The 23,144-nt window shown below is 39.5% G+C and overlaps 1 protein-coding gene across 1 annotated transcript in view; it reads left to right on the top strand.

Moving 5' to 3' along the window:
- The window catches only part of MTMR8 (myotubularin related protein 8), a 217,267-nt gene that overhangs the window by 62,583 nt on the left and 131,540 nt on the right, over positions 1 to 23,144 (top strand). The window contains exons 5-8 of the mRNA XM_028482651.1: positions 12,376 to 12,504; positions 13,688 to 13,822; positions 21,453 to 21,585; positions 22,971 to 23,080. Coding sequence (XP_028338452.1) covers positions 12,376 to 12,504; positions 13,688 to 13,822; positions 21,453 to 21,585; positions 22,971 to 23,080 — 507 coding nt within the window. The remainder of the gene's footprint in view (positions 1 to 12,375; positions 12,505 to 13,687; positions 13,823 to 21,452; positions 21,586 to 22,970; positions 23,081 to 23,144) is intronic.

The raw sequence follows: 23,144 nt of genomic DNA, 5'->3' as shown, positions 1-23,144 counted from the left end.
TCAGGGTGTTTTGTGTTTCCATACAAATTGTGAAATTTTTTGTTCTAGTTCTGTGTAAAATGCCATTGGTAGTTTGATGGGGATTGCATTGAATCTGTAGATGGCTTTGGGTAGTATAGTCATTTTCACAATGTTGATTCTTCCAATCCAAGAACATGGTATATCTCTCCATCTGTATCATCTTTTAGTTCTTTCATCAGTATCTTATAGTTTTCTGCATACAGTTCTTTTGTCTCCTTAGGTAGGTTTATTCCTAGGTATTTTATTCTTTTTGTTGCAATGGTAAAGGGAAGTGTTTCCTTGACTTCTCTTCAGATTGTTCATCATTAGTGTATAGGAATGTAAGAGATTTCTCTTCATTAATTTTGTATCCTGCTACTTTATTAAATCCATTGATTTGCTCTAGTAGTTATCTGGTGGCATCTTTAGGATTCTTTATGTGTAGTATCATGTCATCTGCAAACAGTGACAGTTTTAATTTTTCCAATTTGAGTTCCTTTTACTTCGTTTTCTTCTCTAAATTGCTGTGGCTAAAACTTCCAAAACTATATTGAATAATAGTGGTGGGAGTGGGCAAACTTGTCTTTTTCCTGATCTTAGTGGAAATGGTTTCAGTTTCACCATTGAGAACAGTGTTGGCTGTGGGTTTGTCATATATGGCCTTTATTATGTTGAGGTAAGTTCCCTTTATGTCTGCTTTCTGCAGGCCTTTTATCATAAATGGGTGTTGAATTTTGTCAAAAGCTTTTTCTGCATCTATTGAGATGATCATATGGTTTTTAGCCTTCAGTTTGTTAATATGGTATATCACATTGATTTATTTGCATATACTGAAGAATCCTTACATTCCTGGGGTATAAACCCCAGTTGATCATGGTGTATGATCCTTTTAATGTGCTGTTGGATTCTGTTTGCTAGTATTTTGTTGAGGATTTTTGCATCTATGTTCATCAGTGATATTGGCCTGTAGTCTTCTTTCTTTGTGACATCTTTGTGTGGTTTTGGTATCAGGGTGATGGTGGCCTCTTAGAATGAGTTTGGAAGTGTTCCTCCCTCTGCTATATTTTGGAAGAGTTTGAGAAGGATAGGTGTTAGCTCTTCTCTAAATGCTTGATATAAGTCGCTTGTGAAGCCATCAGGTTGTGGGCTTTTGTTTGTTGGAAGATTTTTAATCACAGTCTCAATTTCAGTGCTTCTGATTCGTCTGTTTATATTTTCTGTTTCTTCCTGGTTCAGTATCGGAAGGTTGTGCTTTTCTTAGAATTTGTCCATTTCTTCCAGGTTGTGCATTTTATTGGCATATAGTTGCTTGTAGTAATTTCTCATGATCCTTTGTATTTCTGCAGTGTCAGTTGTTATTTTTTTTTTCATTTGTAATTCTGTTGATTTGAGTCTTCTCACTCTTTTTCTTGCTGAGTCTGGCTAATTGTTTATCAATTTTGTTTATCTTCTCAAAGAACCAGCTTCTAGTTTTATTAATCTTTGCTATCATATTCTTCATTTCTTTTTCAGTTATTCTCATCTGATTTTTATGGTTTCTTTCCTTCTGCTAACTTTGGGTTTCTCTTGTTTTTCTTTCTCTAATTTCTTTAGATGGAATGTTAGGTTGTTCATTTGAGATTTTTCTTGTTTCTTGAAGTAGGATTGTATTGCTATAAACTTCCCTCTAAGAACAACTTTTTCTGCATCCCATAGGTTTTGGATCATCGTGTTTTCATTGTCATTAGTTTCTAGGTATTTTTCGATCTTCTCTTTGATATCTTCAGTGATCTCTTGGTTATTTAGTAGCACATTGTTTATCCTTCATGTGTTTGTGTTTTTTACAGTTCTTTTTTCCTGTAATTGATATCTAGTCTCATAGCTAGATATATCATAGTTGTGGTCAGAAAAGATAGTTCATACGATTTCAGTTTTCTTAAATATACCAAGGTTTGAAATGTGACTCAAGATAGGATTTATCCTGGAGAATGTTCCTTGAGCACTTGAGAATAAAGTGTATTCTGTTGTTTTTGGATGGAATGTCCTATAAATATGAATTAAGTCCATCTTGTTTAATGTGTTATTTAAAGCTTGTGTTTCCTTATTTATTTTCATTTTGGATGATGTCTCCATTGATGAGAGTGGGGTGTTAAACTCCCCTATTATTATTGTGTAACTATCAATTTCCGCTTTTAAGGCTGTAAGCATTTGCCTTGTACTTTGACGTACTCCTATGTTGGCTGCATAAATATTTATAATTGTTATATCTTTTTCTAGGATTGATTCTTTGATCATTATGTAGTGTCCTTCTTTGTTGTAATAGTGTTTATTTTAAAGTCTATTTTGTATGATATGAGAATTTCTATTCCAGCTTTCTTTTGATTTCCATTTGAATGGAATATTTTTTCCATCCTCTCACTTTCAGTCTGTATGTGCCCCTAGGTCTGAAGTGGGTCTCTTTTCACCAGGATATATACGAGTCCTGCTTTTGTATCCATTCAGCCAATCTGTGTCTTTTGGTTGGAACATTTAATCCATTTTTGTTTAAAGTATTTATTGATATGTATGTTCCTCTTACCATTTCTTAATTGCTTTGGATTTGTTATTGTAGGTGTTTTCCTACTCTTGTCTTTTCTGCGTAGAGAAGTTCCTTTAACATTTGCTGTGAAGTTGGTTTGGTGGTGCTGAATTCTCGTAGCTTTTGCTTGTGTGTAAAGATTTTAATTTCTCCATCAAATGTGAATGAGATCCTTGCTGGGTAGAGTAATCTTGTTTGTAGGTTTTTCCCTTTCATCACTTTAAATATGTCCTGCCACTTCCTTCTGGCTTTCAGAGTTTCTGCTGAAAGATCAGCTGTTAACCTTATGGGGATTCCCTTATATGTTATTTGCTGCTTTTCCCTTACTGCTTTTAACATTTTTTGTTTGTATTTCATTCTTGATAGTTTGATTGATATGTGTCTTGGAATGTTTCTCCCTGGATTTATCCTGTATAGGAGTCTGCATTTCCTACACTTGATTGACTATTTCCTTTTCTGTATTAGGGAATTTTTCAACTAAAATCTGTTCAAATATTTTCTCAGTCTCTTTCTTTTTCTCTTTTTCTTCTGGAACCCCTATAATTTGAATGTTGGTGTGTTTAATGTTTTCCCAGAAGTCTCTGAGACTGTCATCAATTCTCTTCTTCCTTTTTCTTTATTCTGCTCTGTAGCAGTTATTTCCACGTTTTTATCTTCCAGGTCACTTATCCATTCTTCTGTCTCAGTTGTTCTCCTATTGATTCCTTCTAGAGAATTTTTTATTTCATTTATTGTGTTGTTCATCATTGTATGCTCTTTAGTTATTCTATGTTAAACGTTTCTTGTATTTTCTCCCTTCTATTTCCAAGGTTTTGGATCATCTTTACTTTCATTACTCTGAATACTTCTTCAGGTAGACTGCCTATTTCCTCTTCATTTGTTTGGTCTGGTGGGTCTTTGCCTTGCTCCTTCATCTACTGCGTATTTCTCTGTCTTCTCATTTTGCTGAACTAACTGTTTTTGGTGTCCTCTTTTTGCAGCCTGCAGGTTTGTAGTTCCTGTTATTTTCGGTGTCTGCCCCCACTGGGTAATGTTGTTTCAGTGGTTTTTGTAGGCTTCCTGGTAGAGGAGACTGGCGCCTGTGTTCTGATGGATGAGGCTGGATCTTGTCCTTCCGGTGGGCAGGACAGTATCTGGTTGTGTGCTTTGGGGTGTCTGTGACCTTATTATGATTTTAGGCAGCCTCTCTGCTAATCGGTGGGGTTGTGTTCCTGTCTTTCTAGTTGTTTGGCATGGGGTGTCCAGCATTGGAGCTTGCTGGTCATTGAGTGGATTTGGGTCTTAGCATTGAGCTGGCGGTCTCTGAGAGAGCTCTCGCCGATTGATATTATGTCCGACCGGGATGTCTCTGTTGGTCCAGTGTCCTGACCTCGGCTCTCCCACCTCAGAGACTCAAGCCTGGCACCTGGCCAGAGCACCAGTATCCTGTCAGCCACATAGCCAGGTGCATGGTGAGTTTCTTGCCTTTTGGGAAGTCTGAGGTCTTTTACAGCCTTCAGTAGGTGTACTGTAGGAGTTGCTCCACATGTAGATGTATTTTTGATGTACTTGTGGGGAGGCAGGTGATCTCCATGTCCTACTCCTCTGTCATCTTGAAGGTCCTTCTCCGGTAATTATGTTTTGAATATCCACTAGATTTTGGATTGATGAGCTATCACTCAGCAGGGTGAGGTGGCTGGTTAGAGTCATAATTAACAGGAATGAGAAGAGATGAGGTGGATTCTTTCCAGTTAAAATATGTGTCTAAGTCCCCCGAATGAGGTCTGAAATAGCTCATTTGGCACCTTTCACACGTGTAGCCTTCTGAGCTGAAAGGGAAACTACATTTACTTCTTTTTTTATGACCAGCTTATCCAAAGCCTACATCTAGGTAAGGGGATGGGTAGAGAAATTTTTCTCTCTCAAATGTTCTGCATTCTGAGACACTGGCTTTAACGATTTACGTAGAACCATTCCTAATCTATTCCACCGTGAATTTCTTTTGCATATTCTTTTTTTTGTGTGTGGTACACGGGCCTCTTACTGTTGTGGCCTCTCCTGTTGCAGATCACAGGCTCCGGACGTGCAGGCTCAGCAGCCATGGCTCACAGGCCCAGCTGTTCTGTGGCATGTGGGATCTTCCCGGTCCGGGGCACGAACCCGTGTCCCCTGCATTGGCAGGCGGACTCTCAACCACTGCACCACCAGGGAAGCCCACGTATTCATTTTTTAATTTGTTTGATCCATTCTTAGAGGAGTGATTAGAATTAATATGCCAATATCAGGTCTGTGCTGTTATAATATTTTGTTACTGTCTGTTTGGAATGATATATTTTGGAAACCACTAAAAACTGATAAATTAGAGATAGATTATGAGTTTTATAAAGTAAGTACTACCTAAAATGTCAACACTTCTACCCCAAGACAGGGATTTTAAAGGTCCTCAAGATGTGCATATTATGAACCTAGTAGGCATTTAAAGAAAGGGTAAATCATGTTTCCCCCTTCTTTACCTGTCTGGCTTGCATTTGAGTCTATTTGTTTTAATTTACTTGCTTATAATATACATTGTTTTCTCGGTTAGGCAAGTGTAGGAATTTCAGGGTAGATTATACATTCATTTCTACCTATAAAGTTAGTTATTGTAAAGGTACATTTTGTTCTTATATACCTCAATATCTTCCTTTCTAGAAAATAATAGCACACTTGGAAGAGCTTTTTACATCAAGGATATTTTTTAACATCTTTATTGGAGTATAAATGCTTTACAACGTTGTGTTACTTTCTGCTGTGTAACAGAGTGAATCAGTGATATGTATACATATATCCCTATATCCCCTCCCTCTTGCATCTCCTTCCCACCCTCCCTATCCCACCCCTCTAGGTGGTCACAAAGCACCGAGCTGATCTCCCTCTGCATGTGTGTTCTTCCCACTGGCTATATTTCGTACTGTATATATGTCCATGCCTCTCACTTCGTCCCAGCTTACCCTTCCCCCTCCACGTGTCCTCAAGTCTATTCTCTATGTCTGTGTGTTTATTCCTGTCCTACCCTTAGGTTCTTCAGAACGCTTTCTTTTCAGATTCCATAAACGTGTTAGCATATTTGTTTTTCTCTTTCTGACTTACTTCATTCTGTATGACAGACTCTAGGTCCATCCACCTCACTACAAGTAACTCAATTTCGTTTCTTTTTATGGCTGAGTAATATTCCATTGTATATATGTACCACATCTTCTTTATCCATTCATCTGTCGATTGACACATAGGTTGCTTCCCTGTCCTGGCTATTGTAAATAGAGCTGCAATGAACATTGTGGTACATGACTCTTTCTGAATTATGGTTTTCTCAGGGTATATGCCCAGTAGTGGGATTGCTGCGTCGTATGGTAGTTCTGTTTTTAGTTTTTTAAGGAACCTCCATATTGTTCTCCATAGTGGCTCTATCAATTTACATTCCCACCAACAGTGCAAGAGGGTTCCCTTTTCTCCCCACCCTCTCCAGCATTTATTGTTTGTAGATTTTTTGATGATGGCCATTCTGATTGGTGTGAGGTGATACCTCATTGTAGTTTTGATTTGCATTTCTCTAATGATTAATGATGTTGAGCATTCTTTCATGTGTTTGTTGGCAATCTGTACATCTTCCTTGGAGAAATGTCTATTTAGGTCTTCTGCCCATTTTTGGATAGGGTTATTTGTTTTATTGATATTCAGTTTCATGAGCTGCTTGTAAACTTTAGAGATTAATCCTTTGTCATTTTCTTCATTTGCAAATATTTTCTCCCATTCTGAGGGTTATCTTTTCGTCTTTTTTATGGTTTCCTTTGCTGTGCAAAAGCTTTTAAGTTTCATTAGGTCCCATTTGTTTATTTTTATTTCCATTTGTGTATGATGTTAGGAAGTGTTCTAATTTATTCTTTTACATGTAGCTGTCCAGTTTTCCCAGCACCACTTATTGAAGAGGCTGTCTTTTTTCCATTGTATATTCTTGCCTCCTTTCTCAACGATAAGGTGACCATATGTAGGTGGGTTTATCTCTGCACTTTCTATCCTGTTCCTTTGACCTATATTTCTGTTTTTGTGACAGTACCATAACTGTCTTGATTACTGTAGCTTTGTAGTATAGTCTGAAGTCAGGGAGCCTGATTCCTCCAGCTCTGTTTTTCTTTCTCAAGATTGCTTTGGCTATTTGGGGTCTTTTGTGTTTCCATGCAATTTTTTGTTTTTGTTTTGTGAAAAATGCCACTGGTAGTTTGATAGCGATTGCATTGAATCTGTAGACTGCTTTGTGTAGTATAGTCATTTTCACAATGTTGATTCTTCCAATCCAAGAACATGGTATATCTCTCCATCTATTTGTATCATCTTTAGTTTCTTTTATCACTGTCTTATAGTTTTCTGCATATAGGTCTTTTATCTCCTTAGGTAGCTTTATTCTCAGGTATTTTATTCGTTTTGTTGCAATGATAAATGGGAGTGTTTCCTTAATTTCTCTTTCAGATTTTTCATCATTAGTGTATAGGAATGCAAGAGATTTGTGTGCATTAATTTTGTATTCTGTTACTTTACCAAAGTTATTGATTAGCTCTAGTAGTTTTTTGTAGCATCCTTGGGATTCTCTCTATATGGTGTCATGTCATCTGCTAACAGTGAAAGTTTTACTTCTTTTCTGATTTGGATTCCTTTTATTTCTTTTCTTCTCTCATTTCTGTCACTAAAACTTCCGAAAATATGTTGAATAATAGTGTTGAGAGTGAGCAACCTTGTCTTGTTCCTCATCTTAGAGGAAATGGTTTCATTTTATCACCATTGAGTACAGTGTTGGCTGTGTGTTTTTCATATATGGCCTTCATTATGTTGAGATACATTCCATGTATGCCTACTTTTTGGAGGGTTTTTTTCATAAATTGTTGTTGAATTTTGTCAAAAGCTTTTCCTGCATCTATTGAGATTATCATATGTTTCTTATCCTTCAGTTTGTTAATATGGTGTATCACATTGATTGATTTGCATATATTGAAGAATCCTTGCATTCCTGGGATATACTCCACTTGATCATGCTGTGTGATCCTTTTAATGTTTTGTTGGATTCTGTTTGCTAGTATTTTGTTGAGGATTTTTGCATCTATATTCATCAGTGAAATTGGCCTGTAGTTTTCTTTTTTTATGCCATCTTTGTCTGGTTTTGCTATCAGGGTGCTGGCCTAGTGGAATGAGTTTGGGAGTATTCCTCCCTCTACTATATTTTGGAAGAGTTTGAGAAGGATAGGTGTTAGGTCTTCTCTGAAGTTTGCTAGAATTCACCTGTGCAGCCATCTGGTCCTTGGCTTTTGTTTGTTGGAAGATTCTTAATCACAGTTTCAATTTCAGTGCTTGTGACTAGTCTGTTTATATTTTCTATTTCTTCCTGGTTCAGTCTCAGAAGGTTGTGCTTTTCTAAGAATTTGTCCATTTCTTCCAGGCTGTCCATTTTATTGGCATAGAGTTGCTTGTAGTAATCTCTCATCAGCTTTTGTATTTCTGTGGTGTCCGTTGTTACGTCTCCTTCTTCATTTGTAATTCTGTTGATTTGAGTCTTCTCTCTTTTTTCTTGATGAGTCTGGCTAATGGTTATCAATTTTGTTTATCTTCTCAAAGAACCAGCTTTTGATTGATCTTTGCTATTGTTTCCTTCATTTATTTCTGATCTGATTTTTATGGTTTCTTTCCTTCTGGTAACTTTGGGTTTTTTTGGTTCTTCTTTTTCTAATTGCTTTAGGTGTAAGGTTAGGCTGTTCATTTGAGATGTTTCTTGTTTCTTGAGGTAGGATTCTATTGCTATAATCTTCCCTCTTGGAACTGCTTTTGCTGCATCCCATAGGTTTTGGTTCGTTGTGTTTTCATTGTCATTTGTTTCTAGGTATTTTTTGATTTCCTCTTTGATTTCTTCAGTGATCTCTTTGTTTTTTAGTAGCATACTGTTTATCCTCCATGTGTTTGTGTTTTTTATGGTTTTTTTCCTGTAATTGATATCTAGTTTCATAGCATTGTGTTCAGGAAAGTTACTTGATACAATTTCAATTTTCTTAAATTTACCAAGGCTTGATTTGTGACCCATATTATGATCTCTCCTGGAGAATGTTCCATGAGCACTTGAGAAGAAAGTATTGTGTTGTTTTTGTATGGAATGTCCTATAAGTTTCAATTAAGTCCATCTTTTTTAATGTGTCATTTCAAGCTTGTGTTTTCTTATTTATTTTCATTCTGGCTGATCTGTCCATTGGTGAAAATGGGGTGTTAAAGTCCCCTATTATTATTGTGTAGCTATCGATTTCCCCTTTTATGTCTGTTAGCATTTGCCATATGTATTGATGTACTCCTAGGTTGGCTGCATGAATATTTACAATTGTTATATCTTCTTCTTGGATTGATTCCTTGATCATTATGTGGTGTCCTTCTTGTCTGTTGTAATAGTGTTTATTTTAAAGTCTATTTTGTTTGATATGAGAATTGCTACTCTAGCTTTCTTTTATTTCCATTTGCATGGAATATCTTTTTCTATCCCCTCACTTTTAGTCTGTGTGTATCCCTAGATCTGAGGTGGGTCTCTTCTAGACAGTATATATACGGGTCCTGTTTTTGTATCCATTCACCCAATCTGTTTATTTGGTTGGAGTATTGAATCCATTTACATTTAAAGTAATGATCAATGTGTATGCTCCTATCACCATTTTCTTAATTGCTTTGGTTTTGTTATTGTAGGTCTTTTCCTTCCCTTGTCTCTCCTGTGTAGAGAAGTTCCTTTAGCATTTGATGTGAAGCTGGTTGGGTGGTGCTGCATTCTCTTTGCATTTGCTTGTGTGTAAAGATTTTAATTTCTCTGTTGAATCTGAATGAGATAGTTGCTTGTTAAGAGTAATTTTGGTTATAGGTTTTTCTGTTTTATCACTTTAAATGTGTCTGGCCACTCCCTTCTTGCTTACAGAGTTTCTGCTAAATATCAACTGTTAACCTTATGGGGATTCCCTTGTATGTTATTTGTTGCTTTTCCCTTGCTGCTTTTAATATTTTTTATTTGTATTTAATTTTTGATAGTTTGATTAATATGTGTCTTGCTTTTCCCTTGCTGCTTTTAATATTTTTTATTTGTATTTAATTTTTGATAGTTTGATTAATATGTGTCTTGGCGTGTTTCTCCTTGGATTTATCCTGTATGTGACTCTGTGCTTTCTGGACTTGATTGACTATTTCCATTTCCATATTAGGGAGATTTTCAACAATAATCACTTCAAATATTTTGTCAGTCTGTTTCTTTTTCTCTTCTTCTTCTGGAACCCCTATAATTTAATGTTGGTGTGTTTAATGTTGTCCCAGAAGTCTCTGAGACTGTCGAGAATTCTTTTCATTCTTTTTTCTTTATTCTTCTCTGCCGTAGTTATTTCCACTGTTTCATCTTCCAGGTCACTTATACGTTCTTCTACTTCAGTTAATTTGCTGTTGATTCCTTGTATAGAATTTTTTATTTCATTTATTGTGTGGTTCCTCATTGTTTGCTCTTTAGTTCTTCTAGGTTAAATGTTTCTTTTATTTTCTCCATTCTATTTCGAAGATTTTGGATCATTTTTACTATCATTACTCTGAATACTTTTTCAGGCAGACTGCCTATTTCCTCTTCATTTGTTTAGTCTAGTAGGTTTTTACCTTGCTCGTTCATCTTCTGCGTATTTCTCTGTCTTCTCATTTTGTTTAACTTACTGTGTTTGGGGTCTCCTTTTTGCAGGCTGCAGGTTCGTAGTTCCTGTTGCTTTTGATGTCTTCCCCCAGTGGGTAAGGTTGGTTCAGTGCCTTGTGTAGGCTTCTTGGTGGAGTGTACTGGTGCCTGTGTTCTGATGGATGAGGCTGGATCTTGTCTTTCTGGTAGGCAGGACCACTTCTGGTGGTGTCTTTTGGTGTGTCTGTGCCCTTATTATGATTTTATGCAGCCTCTCTGCTAATGGTTAGGGTTGTGTTCCTGTCTTGCTGTTGTTTGTCATGGGGTGTCCATCACTGGACCTTGCTGGTTGTTGAATGGAGCTGGGTCTTAGCGTTGAGTTGGAAATCTCTGGGAGAGCTCTCGTCAATTGATACTACATGGTGCCGGGAGGTCTCTGGTGGTCCAATGTCCTGAACTCGGCTCTCCCACTTCAGAGACTCAGGCCTGACACCCGACTGGAGCACCAAGTCCCTGTCAGCCACACGTCTCAGAAGAAAAGGGAGGGAAAAAAAAGAAAGAAAAGGTAAATAAAATAAAATAAAATAAAAAGTTATTAAAATAAATAATGAAAATATTAAAATTTAAAAAATTTAAAAAGTAATTAAAGAAAAAAATAAGAGAGCAACAAAACCAATAAACAAAGCCACCAATTATAACAAGTGCTGAAAACTATGCTAAGATAAACCTAGAGTCAGAAACTAGTCAGTCACATACAGCAAAAACCCCAAGTCTACAGTTGCTCCCAAAGTCCAGTACCTCAATTTTGGGATGATTCATTGTCTATTCAGGTATTCCAGACATGCAGGGTACATCAAGTTGATTGTTGCTCTTTAATCTGCTGCTCCTGAAGCTGCCCAGAGAAATTTCCCTTTCTCTTCTTTGTTCACACATATCCTGGGGTTCAGCTTTGGATTTGGCTCCGCCTCTGCTTGTAGGTCCCCCTCTGGTGTCTGGTCTTTGCCCAGACAGGAGGGCGTTCAAGGAGTGGTTGATTAGGTTACCTTGGGTCACTCAGTCTGCGGGGAGGGAGGGGTATGGAATGTGGGGTGAGCCTGCAGCAGCAGAGGCCAATGTGACGTTGCAACAGCCTGAGGTGTGCCATGTGTTCTCCCGGGGAAGTTGTCCCTGGATCACAGGACCCTGGCAGTGGCGTGCTGCCCAGGCTTCTGGGAGGGGAGGTGTGGATAGTGACCTGTGCTTGCATACAGGATTCTTGGTGGCTGCAGCAGCAGCCTTAGCGTTTCATGCCCGTCTGTTTTCCACACTGATGGCCGCAGTTGTGCCCGTCTCTGGAGCTCATTTATGCGATGCTCCGAATCCCCTCTCCTTGTGCACCCTGAAACAGTGGTCTCTTGCCTGTTAGCTAGGTCCATACTCTCTCCCAGACTCCCTGCCAGCTAGCTGTGTCGCACTAGCCCCCTTCAGGCTGTGTTCACGCCACCAACCCCTGTCCTCTCCCTGGGATCTGAACTCCGAAGCCCAAGCCTCAGCTCCCAGTCCCCGCCCACCACAATACGTGAGCAGACAAGCCTGTCAGGCTGGTGAGTGCTGGTCGGCACTGATCCTCTGTGCGGGAATCTCTCCACTTTGCCCTCTGCACCCCTATTGCTGCATTCTCCTCTGTGTCTCTGAAGCTTCCCTCCCACCACCCTCGTCTCTGCCAGTGAAGGGGCTTCCCAGTATGTGGAAACTTTTCCTCTTTCACAGCTCCCTCCCAGAGGTGCAGGTCCCATCCCTTTTCTTTTGTCTCTGTTTTTTCTTTTTTCTTTTGCCCTACCCTGGTAAGTGGGGAGTTTCTTGCCTTTTGGGAAGTCTGAGGTCTTCTGCCAGTGTTCAGTAGATGTTCTGTAGGAGTTGTTCCACATGTAGATGTATCTTTCATGTATTTGTAGGGAGGATGGTGATCTCCATGTCTTACTCCTCCGCCATCTTGAATGTCCTCCTGTCAAGGATAAGTTTGTTCTTATTTCTGAGGAATGGATGATTCTAGATGATAAATAACAGACAGCTAATTCTTGAGTGATTGCTATTCTAACCTGTTGCTAGCAGGTAAAAATATGTAAAAAAAATTGAGTTTAAAAAAATTGAGTTTATTTTGTTTTAGATATGCAGTACCTACCCTCCTGAAATAGTGGTTCCTAAATCTGTTACATTGGGAACAGTGGCTGGAAGTTCGAAGTTCAGAAGTAAAGAACGTGTGCCTGTGCTTTCCTACCTCTACAAAGAGAACAATGTGAGTTGAGCAAACTTCTCTCATGAGAACTTAAATTGGTGCTAGAAGACCTGGGTTTAAGTCACACCATTGCCACTTACTAGCTGTGTGACCTCAAGCAAGTTACTTCTCTGAACTTTAGTACTTCTGAGAGTTAAGTGTGTAATATGAGAGAAAAATATATGTGTACTTTGTACATTTTAAAGTGTTGTGCAGATGTTAAGTGGCATTTGTAGTGTGTTCATTTGTTTCTTTTCTTCTCTGTGGGCTCCTTGATGGCAAGTTGTTGAATAAAAGGGAATAGCTGTATGAAAGGATATTTGGGGACTGGGGCCTCCCACTAGAACACAGATGTCCTTGATTCTTTCTCACTATTTTTCATACAATTTAAGGTAGTAGGGGAATATTTTGCTTGACTCCTCTGTTTGAGTCCCCTTCCATAGGATGGGATAATAGTTCTTGCCTCTTGTGATCTCTCTGAGATCTGGAATTAGACAAACAGTCAAGTTCTCAGGTAGGCAACTATCAAGTGCTAAAAAGTACAGTAATACAAGTGGATGTCTTTGTGTCAAACTATTGAAGTAAGCAGACTCCATAAAAAACACACCAAAGTGTAATGCAGTTCACTAACTAATTATTACCAGATGTATCTGCTAAATAGCTATGTTGTTTTCCTATTGAAATGGCTTGAAACAAACCAGCCCTCTGATTTGGCATTAACTCCTGAAATGAGTGAACCCTGTTCTCTTAAGAGACTCTAGGTCTTTGAATTCTGCTGTCACTGTGAGCCTCTGGTTTATATGGGTGATATTACTGGGACTATAAAAAGCAAGAAAGTTTCAGGTAAATACTAGCCTAATATATATTGAGAATAGTTAGAATTTTATTAAGAAAACACTCAGGGTGTGATTTTCTTGTAGTCTGGATTTGCCGAGACTGGGTTGGGAATCATAGCCATGTAGAAGAAAAAAAGACTATCTGAGCAACAGTTTGTGGTAATACAGCCCACATGCTGGAGTGGGGAGGGAGGCAGGAGGCTGAGCCCAATGTCAGTGGAATGCCTGGTCTTCAGAGCTACATTTCTTTTTACTTAACTATCCTGAGTTGTCTCATCCTCTTCTTCTACTCACTGAACATGGGATCAAGGAGGATTTTTGACCACCTGTACATTTGACCACTCAACTGATACATTTTTTCCTTACAGGCTGCCATTTGCCGCTGTAGCCAGCCTCTGTCTGGATTTTATACTCGTTGCATAGATGATGAGCTCCTGCTGGAGGCTATTAGCCAGACGAACCCAGGGAGCCAGTTTATGTATGTTGTAGACACAAGACCAAAGGTATCTATGTATCAATGACCTCTCTAATACTCCTACTTTACTCATGTTATAATCCCCTTCCCCACATGTTGAGCTTTGCAGTGTTAATGGGAAAGTTAGGTTTGTGTATATGGGCTTATTATGTCATAACTGTGTAAAATCATTTGAGTAAGCCATTTGGAACTCTTTTTATCATAGCTGTCACTGTCAAGCAAGACTATGAGAAGGTACTTTGAACAACTTAGTCTTGCCACTGCCTGTGAATGTCACAGAGAGGAGGGTCCTCGGATCAACTTAAACTCTCTGCATTAATTCCTTGACCCTCAACATTTTGTCTAGCTTTAATAAGGGATCGTAGAGGAATTAATTGTGCCCCACACGGCAAGTAAAGGACAGATTTCCTTTTCTTAAAGGCTGTTCTTTTCACAAACAGCCCCAGAAAGAAATAATTTTGCTTATACTTTGATATGTTGACTGTAGATGATTAGGAGGTTTCATTGCTAACTAGGGATTGCTAAGTCAGTGATTTATATTCTAAGCCTAAGCCAGGTGGTTGTGACTTCAGAGTTAAGCAATTGGTTGTGCTTGAAACCAGATAGTGGTCTTAGACAGATGTCTGCCCATTTTGGGGATCTCCCACTGACTGTTCTGCTGTTAACCTTATGGGGATTCCCTTGTATGTTATTTGTTGCTTTTCCCTTGCTGCTTTTAATATTTTTTATTTGTATTTAATTTTTGATAGTTTGATTAATATGTGTCTTGGCGTGTTTCTCCTTGGATTTATCCTGTATGTGACTCTGTGCTTTCTGGACTTGATTGACTATTTCCATTTCCATATTAGGGAGATTTTCAACAATAATCACTTCAAATATTTTGTCAGTCTGTTTCTTTTTCTCTTCTTCTTCTGGAACCCCTATAATTTAATGTTGGTGTGTTTAATGTTGTCCCAGAAGTCTCTGAGACTGTCGAGAATTCTTTTCATTCTTTTTTCTTTATTCTTCTCTGCCGTAGTTATTTCCACTGTTTCATCTTCCAGGTCACTTATACGTTCTTCTACTTCAGTTAATTTGCTGTTGATTCCTTGTATAGAATTTTTTATTTCATTTATTGTGTGGTTCCTCATTGTTTGCTCTTTAGTTCTTCTAGGTTAAATGTTTCTTTTATTTTCTCCATTCTATTTCGAAGATTTTGGATCATTTTTACTATCATTACTCTGAATACTTTTTCAGGCAGACTGCCTATTTCCTCTTCATTTGTTTAGTCTAGTAGGTTTTTACCTTGCTCGTTCATCTTCTGCGTATTTCTCTGTCTTCTCATTTTGTTTAACTTACTGTGTTTGGGGTCTCCTTTTTGCAGGCTGCAGGTTCGTAGTTCCTGTTGCTTTTGATGTCTTCCCCCAGTGGGTAAGGTTGGTTCAGTGCCTTGTGTAGGCTTCTTGGTGGAGTGTACTGGTGCCTGTGTTCTGATGGATGAGGCTGGATCTTGTCTTTCTGGTAGGCAGGACCACTTCTGGTGGTGTCTTTTGGTGTGTCTGTGCCCTTATTATGATTTTATGCAGCCTCTCTGCTAATGGTTAGGGTTGTGTTCCTGTCTTGCTGTTGTTTGTCATGGGGTGTCCATCACTGGACCTTGCTGGTTGTTGAATGGAGCTGGGTCTTAGCGTTGAGTTGGAAATCTCTGGGAGAGCTCTCGTCAATTGATACTACATGGTGCCGGGAGGTCTCTGGTGGTCCAATGTCCTGAACTCGGCTCTCCCACTTCAGAGACTCAGGCCTGACACCCGACTGGAGCACCAAGTCCCTGTCAGCCACACGTCTCAGAAGAAAAGGGAGGGAAAAAAAAGAAAGAAAAGGTAAATAAAATAAAATAAAATAAAAAGTTATTAAAATAAATAATGAAAATATTAAAATTTAAAAAATTTAAAAAGTAATTAAAGAAAAAAATAAGAGAGCAACAAAACCAATAAACAAAGCCACCAATTATAACAAGTGCTGAAAACTATGCTAAGATAAACCTAGAGTCAGAAACTAGTCAGTCACATACAGCAAAAACCCCAAGTCTACAGTTGCTCCCAAAGTCCAGTACCTCAATTTTGGGATGATTCATTGTCTATTCAGGTATTCCAGACATGCAGGGTACATCAAGTTGATTGTTGCTCTTTAATCTGCTGCTCCTGAAGCTGCCCAGAGAAATTTCCCTTTCTCTTCTTTGTTCACACATATCCTGGGGTTCAGCTTTGGATTTGGCTCCGCCTCTGCTTGTAGGTCCCCCTCTGGTGTCTGGTCTTTGCCCAGACAGGAGGGCGTTCAAGGAGTGGTTGATTAGGTTACCTTGGGTCACTCAGTCTGCGGGGAGGGAGGGGTATGGAATGTGGGGTGAGCCTGCAGCAGCAGAGGCCAATGTGACGTTGCAACAGCCTGAGGTGTGCCATGTGTTCTCCCGGGGAAGTTGTCCCTGGATCACAGGACCCTGGCAGTGGCGTGCTGCCCAGGCTTCTGGGAGGGGAGGTGTGGATAGTGACCTGTGCTTGCATACAGGATTCTTGGTGGCTGCAGCAGCAGCCTTAGCGTTTCATGCCCGTCTGTTTTCCACACTGATGGCCGCAGTTGTGCCCGTCTCTGGAGCTCATTTATGCGATGCTCCGAATCCCCTCTCCTTGTGCACCCTGAAACAGTGGTCTCTTGCCTGTTAGCTAGGTCCATACTCTCTCCCAGACTCCCTGCCAGCTAGCTGTGTCGCACTAGCCCCCTTCAGGCTGTGTTCACGCCACCAACCCCTGTCCTCTCCCTGGGATCTGAACTCCGAAGCCCAAGCCTCAGCTCCCAGTCCCCGCCCACCACAATACGTGAGCAGACAAGCCTGTCAGGCTGGTGAGTGCTGGTCGGCACTGATCCTCTGTGCGGGAATCTCTCCACTTTGCCCTCTGCACCCCTATTGCTGCATTCTCCTCTGTGTCTCTGAAGCTTCCCTCCCACCACCCTCGTCTCTGCCAGTGAAGGGGCTTCCCAGTATGTGGAAACTTTTCCTCTTTCACAGCTCCCTCCCAGAGGTGCAGGTCCCATCCCTTTTCTTTTGTCTCTGTTTTTTCTTTTTTCTTTTGCCCTACCCTGGTAAGTGGGGAGTTTCTTGCCTTTTGGGAAGTCTGAGGTCTTCTGCCAGTGTTCAGTAGATGTTCTGTAGGAGTTGTTCCACATGTAGATGTATCTTTCATGTATTTGTAGGGAGGATGGTGATCTCCATGTCTTACTCCTCCGCCATCTTGAATGTCCTCCTGTCAAGGATAAGTTTGTTCTTATTTCTGAGGAATGGATGATTCTAGATGATAAATAACAGACAGCTAATTCTTGAGTGATTGCTATTCTAACCTGTTGCTAGCAGGTAAAAATATGTAAAAAAAATTGAGTTTAAAAAAATTGAGTTTATTTTGTTTTAGATATGCAGTACCTACCCTCCTGAAATAGTGGTTCCTAAATCTGTTACATTGGGAACAGTGGCTGGAAGTTCGAAGTTCAGAAGTAAAGAACGTGTGCCTGTGCTTTCCTACCTCTACAAAGAGAACAATGTGAGTTGAGCAAACTTCTCTCATGAGAACTTAAATTGGTGCTAGAAGACCTGGGTTTAAGTCACACCATTGCCACTTACTAGCTGTGTGACCTCAAGCAAGTTACTTCTCTGAACTTTAGTACTTCTGAGAGTTAAGTGTGTAATATGAGAGAAAAATATATGTGTACTTTGTACATTTTAAAGTGTTGTGCAGATGTTAAGTGGCATTTGTAGTGTGTTCATTTGTTTCTTTTCTTCTCTGTGGGCTCCTTGATGGCAAGTTGTTGAATAAAAGGGAATAGCTGTATGAAAGGATATTTGGGGACTGGGGCCTCCCACTAGAACACAGATGTCCTTGATTCTTTCTCACTATTTTTCATACAATTTAAGGTAGTAGGGGAATATTTTGCTTGACTCCTCTGTTTGAGTCCCCTTCCATAGGATGGGATAATAGTTCTTGCCTCTTGTGATCTCTCTGAGATCTGGAATTAGACAAACAGTCAAGTTCTCAGGTAGGCAACTATCAAGTGCTAAAAAGTACAGTAATACAAGTGGATGTCTTTGTGTCAAACTATTGAAGTAAGCAGACTCCATAAAAAACACACCAAAGTGTAATGCAGTTCACTAACTAATTATTACCAGATGTATCTGCTAAATAGCTATGTTGTTTTCCTATTGAAATGGCTTGAAACAAACCAGCCCTCTGATTTGGCATTAACTCCTGAAATGAGTGAACCCTGTTCTCTTAAGAGACTCTAGGTCTTTGAATTCTGCTGTCACTGTGAGCCTCTGGTTTATATGGGTGATATTACTGGGACTATAAAAAGCAAGAAAGTTTCAGGTAAATACTAGCCTAATATATATTGAGAATAGTTAGAATTTTATTAAGAAAACACTCAGGGTGTGATTTTCTTGTAGTCTGGATTTGCCGAGACTGGGTTGGGAATCATAGCCATGTAGAAGAAAAAAAGACTATCTGAGCAACAGTTTGTGGTAATACAGCCCACATGCTGGAGTGGGGAGGGAGGCAGGAGGCTGAGCCCAATGTCAGTGGAATGCCTGGTCTTCAGAGCTACATTTCTTTTTACTTAACTATCCTGAGTTGTCTCATCCTCTTCTTCTACTCACTGAACATGGGATCAAGGAGGATTTTTGACCACCTGTACATTTGACCACTCAACTGATACATTTTTTCCTTACAGGCTGCCATTTGCCGCTGTAGCCAGCCTCTGTCTGGATTTTATACTCGTTGCATAGATGATGAGCTCCTGCTGGAGGCTATTAGCCAGACGAACCCAGGGAGCCAGTTTATGTATGTTGTAGACACAAGACCAAAGGTATCTATGTATCAATGACCTCTCTAATACTCCTACTTTACTCATGTTATAATCCCCTTCCCCACATGTTGAGCTTTGCAGTGTTAATGGGAAAGTTAGGTTTGTGTATATGGGCTTATTATGTCATAACTGTGTAAAATCATTTGAGTAAGCCATTTGGAACTCTTTTTATCATAGCTGTCACTGTCAAGCAAGACTATGAGAAGGTACTTTGAACAACTTAGTCTTGCCACTGCCTGTGAATGTCACAGAGAGGAGGGTCCTCGGATCAACTTAAACTCTCTGCATTAATTCCTTGACCCTCAACATTTTGTCTAGCTTTAATAAGGGATCGTAGAGGAATTAATTGTGCCCCACACGGCAAGTAAAGGACAGATTTCCTTTTCTTAAAGGCTGTTCTTTTCACAAACAGCCCCAGAAAGAAATAATTTTGCTTATACTTTGATATGTTGACTGTAGATGATTAGGAGGTTTCATTGCTAACTAGGGATTGCTAAGTCAGTGATTTATATTCTAAGCCTAAGCCAGGTGGTTGTGACTTCAGAGTTAAGCAATTGGTTGTGCTTGAAACCAGATAGTGGTCTTAGACAGATGTCTGCCCATTTTGGGGATCTCCCACTGACTGTTCTGCAGGGCTACCTAGAACTGACTGGGCTCAATAGAGAAAATAATTTCCCTTTCTGCTCAGGTACCATCCTTCAGTTTCTCAGAACTTTGCTGTCTTGCTTCAACTATAACTGCATTTGACATTCTGGGATTAGAAAGAGTTTAATCAGATCTGTGTCTTCCATCGGTATTAGTCTTAAAATGGTAAAGAGAAGTACCAAGCTTTTGAAAAACTAAAGGATTGATGCCCTTTGTCGAAATGAAAGACCAAAAAGTCCTTTTTAATAGGTCCCTTTTTCCTCTCTCAGAGAGCCTAGAAATATCTAGCAACACTCCTCTTCTGGATGGCTAGATATCTACTTTTAGTAGAAACTGTATTGTAGTGACAAAGTTACATTTTTAGGAGTCAGTCAAATCTGGGGTCAGATCCTGCCTTCAGCTTTTATCTGTATGATCCTGGTTGAAATTGGTTCACCTCTCTGAACTTGTTTCCTTATGAGAATAATAATAGTACCTCTCTTTAGGAGCTGTCATGAGGATTAAATGAGAAGTGAAGGATCTAGCAGTGTCTGGCACATACATATTAGGGGCTCAGTAAATATTATATGTTCTTTCCTACTTGAACATTAGGTTGCTAATATGTAGCAGTTTCTCAAATATGTCAGTCCTATTCCCAAAGAGTGTATACTGGTATGATGTAGCTAGCTATCTGTAGTAGCTGGCCTTTCTACTGCTGCCCAGACCTGGGTTGGGACTGCTGTAATTATTGTTTCATTTGCTGAAGCATCCATCAGTCATAACAAACTTTTTTGTTACTAGGTGGCTGTTGCTTACACCTCCTGAGGTGTCCCATTGATTTGTCATTAATTTAATGAAAGCTCAGTGACATTGTGTGATAAGAGATCAAAATTACCATCATGTTTCTCCCTTTAACAAATATCCTGCATTCTAAATAGAATATGTTGACATGTAGATTTTTCTTCCCTCCATGTGTTAATGTGAATAGTTTGTGCTTTTGAGGTTTTTAATGGCATTCTTTTTTATTAATACAAAAACTACACCCTATCCATATACATTCTCCTCCTACCTTCTGAAATGAACAATAATGGGAGATTAGAAAATAGGCCCAGACAACAGAAAATCATTTAATTAGTAAGATAGTTATAATCATAGAAGATATCTTGGCTGCTTTCTAGTTTTTTTTATATATAAATTTATTTACTTTATTTATTTTTCGCTGCGTTGGGTCTTCGTTGCTGCACGCAGGCTTTCTCTAGTTGCAGTGAGCGGGAGCTACTCTTCATTGCGGTGCGAGGGCTTCTCATTGCAGTGGCTTCTCTTGTTACAGAGCATGGGCTCTAGGCACGCAGGCTTCAGTAGTTGCAGCCTGCCGGCTCAGTAGTTGTGGCACATGGGCTTAGTTGCTCCGTGGCATGTGGGATCTTCCCAGACCAGGTATCGAACCCATGTCCCCTGCATTGGCAGGCGGATTCTCAGCCCACTGTGCCACCAGGGAAGCCCCTTTCTAGTTTTTGGATTAACATCTCCTCTCTGCAAGTCTCATTTACTCACTACCCCACCCAACATTCTTCATATGACCTAGAAGTATTCTGATTACCACAAGCTGAATATAGTGTTAAAACAGCTCTTGGTATCTCCATTTCAATTTTATCAGTGAATGAAAGTCATTTATCTTATGCAGTCATGTTTTAGACATTTTTCTAGAGTAGCTATTTATAATTAATTGGCCCTGAAGTTCTTAGACTTCTTTCTAGAGCTTCTCAGTAATAAGGATTTTTGAACTTTCACATGTTTCTCAGTATAAAGCCCATTTGTTTGTGATAGGAAGCTCAAAATTATTATTTTAGTTCTTCAGATCAGATATCCTCATAGCTGCCATATCCTTCAATCAATCTCTTAAGCAGGGTTTTAGTAATAAAATAAAAACACTAAATCTCCTTCTCTTTCCCTATACTACCCTGTTACTTAAGATAACTGATCTAAATGCCAGTGAGATTCTCTTCATTCCAGAATGTGCTTTATGTGATCTAACTTCTTTTTAAATGGGTAAGATTTAAAACTGTTTAGAATGAAGCATTGAGATTGATGAACCATGTTCTTTTATCATCTGCCCTATCTGTTCTGTTATGTTTTCTATATTGCAGTTAAATGCCATGGCCAACCGAGCAGCTGGGAAGGGGTATGAAAATGAAGACAACTATGCCAACATTCGCTTCAGGTTCATGGGCATTGAGAACATCCATGTGATGCGGAACAGCCTGCAGAAACTCTTGGAAGGTACAGGGATTTCACCTGGGCTAGGCCAGAGGCTATATAGCTTGCATAATTATGTAAGAAAAAAGTATGCCTGATTTTGTGGTGAAACATAAAAGCAGCCAGGTGAGCAGAATCAACAGGTGATAAGATTTTTGACTATAGTGTAAATCCAGTTTGCATAGATAGTACTGAATTATAGCAGTGTTGGTCTGACAGAGGAACTACAATGTTTAGTTTTCGTAACTCTGTGGCGTTCATCTGGGTTTAGTGGCTATGGAAATAATTTCTCTCTATAGAATTATAGAGAGAGAGACAGAGACTGCTGTATAGGGGTGGGTAGGTCAAGATAAATATAAATATAAAGATAAATATAATATAAATATAATTTATATAAATATAAATGAATTGGGATTTATTTCATCTTCCACATTTAATCTGCTGTAAGGAGTCAGTCCAATTTCATCACTGTGCTGATGAAGGGGGCGAATTTAGACTTCAAAGGAATAAAGCTGATAGCAGACAATTTGGGTCATCTGTCATCACCGCAATGTAATTGGGATCAGAATGGGGACAAGGTGAGATCAGGGCTTTACAGGACTCTTGAGTCTAGAACATTTCTCCCAAAGCCACTACCCAGGATTCCATGATGTGGTATGTCATCTCAGGCACACATAGGGAAAACCTGCCCTCATTAAGTGGACTCCCTGTTCTTCCTCTCTTTTCTTCAACTGTTCACTTATGCTGTCTGCCAGGACCTCTCCCTTACACAACCCTTATCAGATCCTGTCTTCTCAGTCTGCAGCCCTTTTAGGATATTAATGTTCCTCTTCCTTGGGTCTCTTCCTCCTTTCTTTTTTGTCCCAGAATATTCTATAGTAGGAGTGTAAGAGGACTTTTTGCAGATTTTTGAGGCAAAAGATTGCCCTCTGCTGGATAACCAGTGCAAAATGCATGAAAATTAACTGATGGTTTTTTCAACCTGTTGAGACAGTACAGGGCTGCAAGGGAGTAGGTGGGGATGTGGAAGCAGAGACAGATGTTAAGGGTCTACAAAGTTAGGCTGAGTAGGAGAAGTTAAGATGGGAATCAAATGTGTTTTCTAATCAGAGGAGATGTGAGTATTTTCCTGTGGATGCTGACTCAGTCTTCTGGCTCTGTTCTTCAGAGATCTCTGTGGGCTTGGGGTGGGTTTTACAAGTCAAGAAAGCAGAGACCTGAGCTAGGAGATATGGTAGGCTCTAGCCCTAGTCCTGTCCCTGATTCACGGTGCGGTTTCCAACTAATCATTTAACCTTTCTGTGCCTCAGCTTCCTCATTTACAAAATGGGGATCCACTTTGTCCCCTTTCTTGGTGAATAAACTGAGGTAATTGTGAATTTCAATCTCTGCTTCCTTTTCTACCTTAGTTTGTGAATTGAAAACTCCAACAATGAGTGAATTTCTTAGCGGCCTGGAGAGCTCAGGGTGGTTGAGACACATTAAAGCTATTATGGATGCTGGAATTTTCATTGCAAAGGTAATAATCAGGACTTTTAAGAACTTGCACTGACTTAATTATGGGATATCTTGAGGTAGCAGTG

This window comes from Physeter macrocephalus, chromosome 21, assembly GCF_002837175.3.
Source record: "Physeter macrocephalus isolate SW-GA chromosome 21, ASM283717v5, whole genome shotgun sequence".
NCBI lineage: Eukaryota > Metazoa > Chordata > Mammalia > Artiodactyla > Physeteridae > Physeter > Physeter macrocephalus.
Note: the sequence above shows the minus strand (reverse complement) of the source record. Positions and strands in the feature narration are given on the sequence as shown.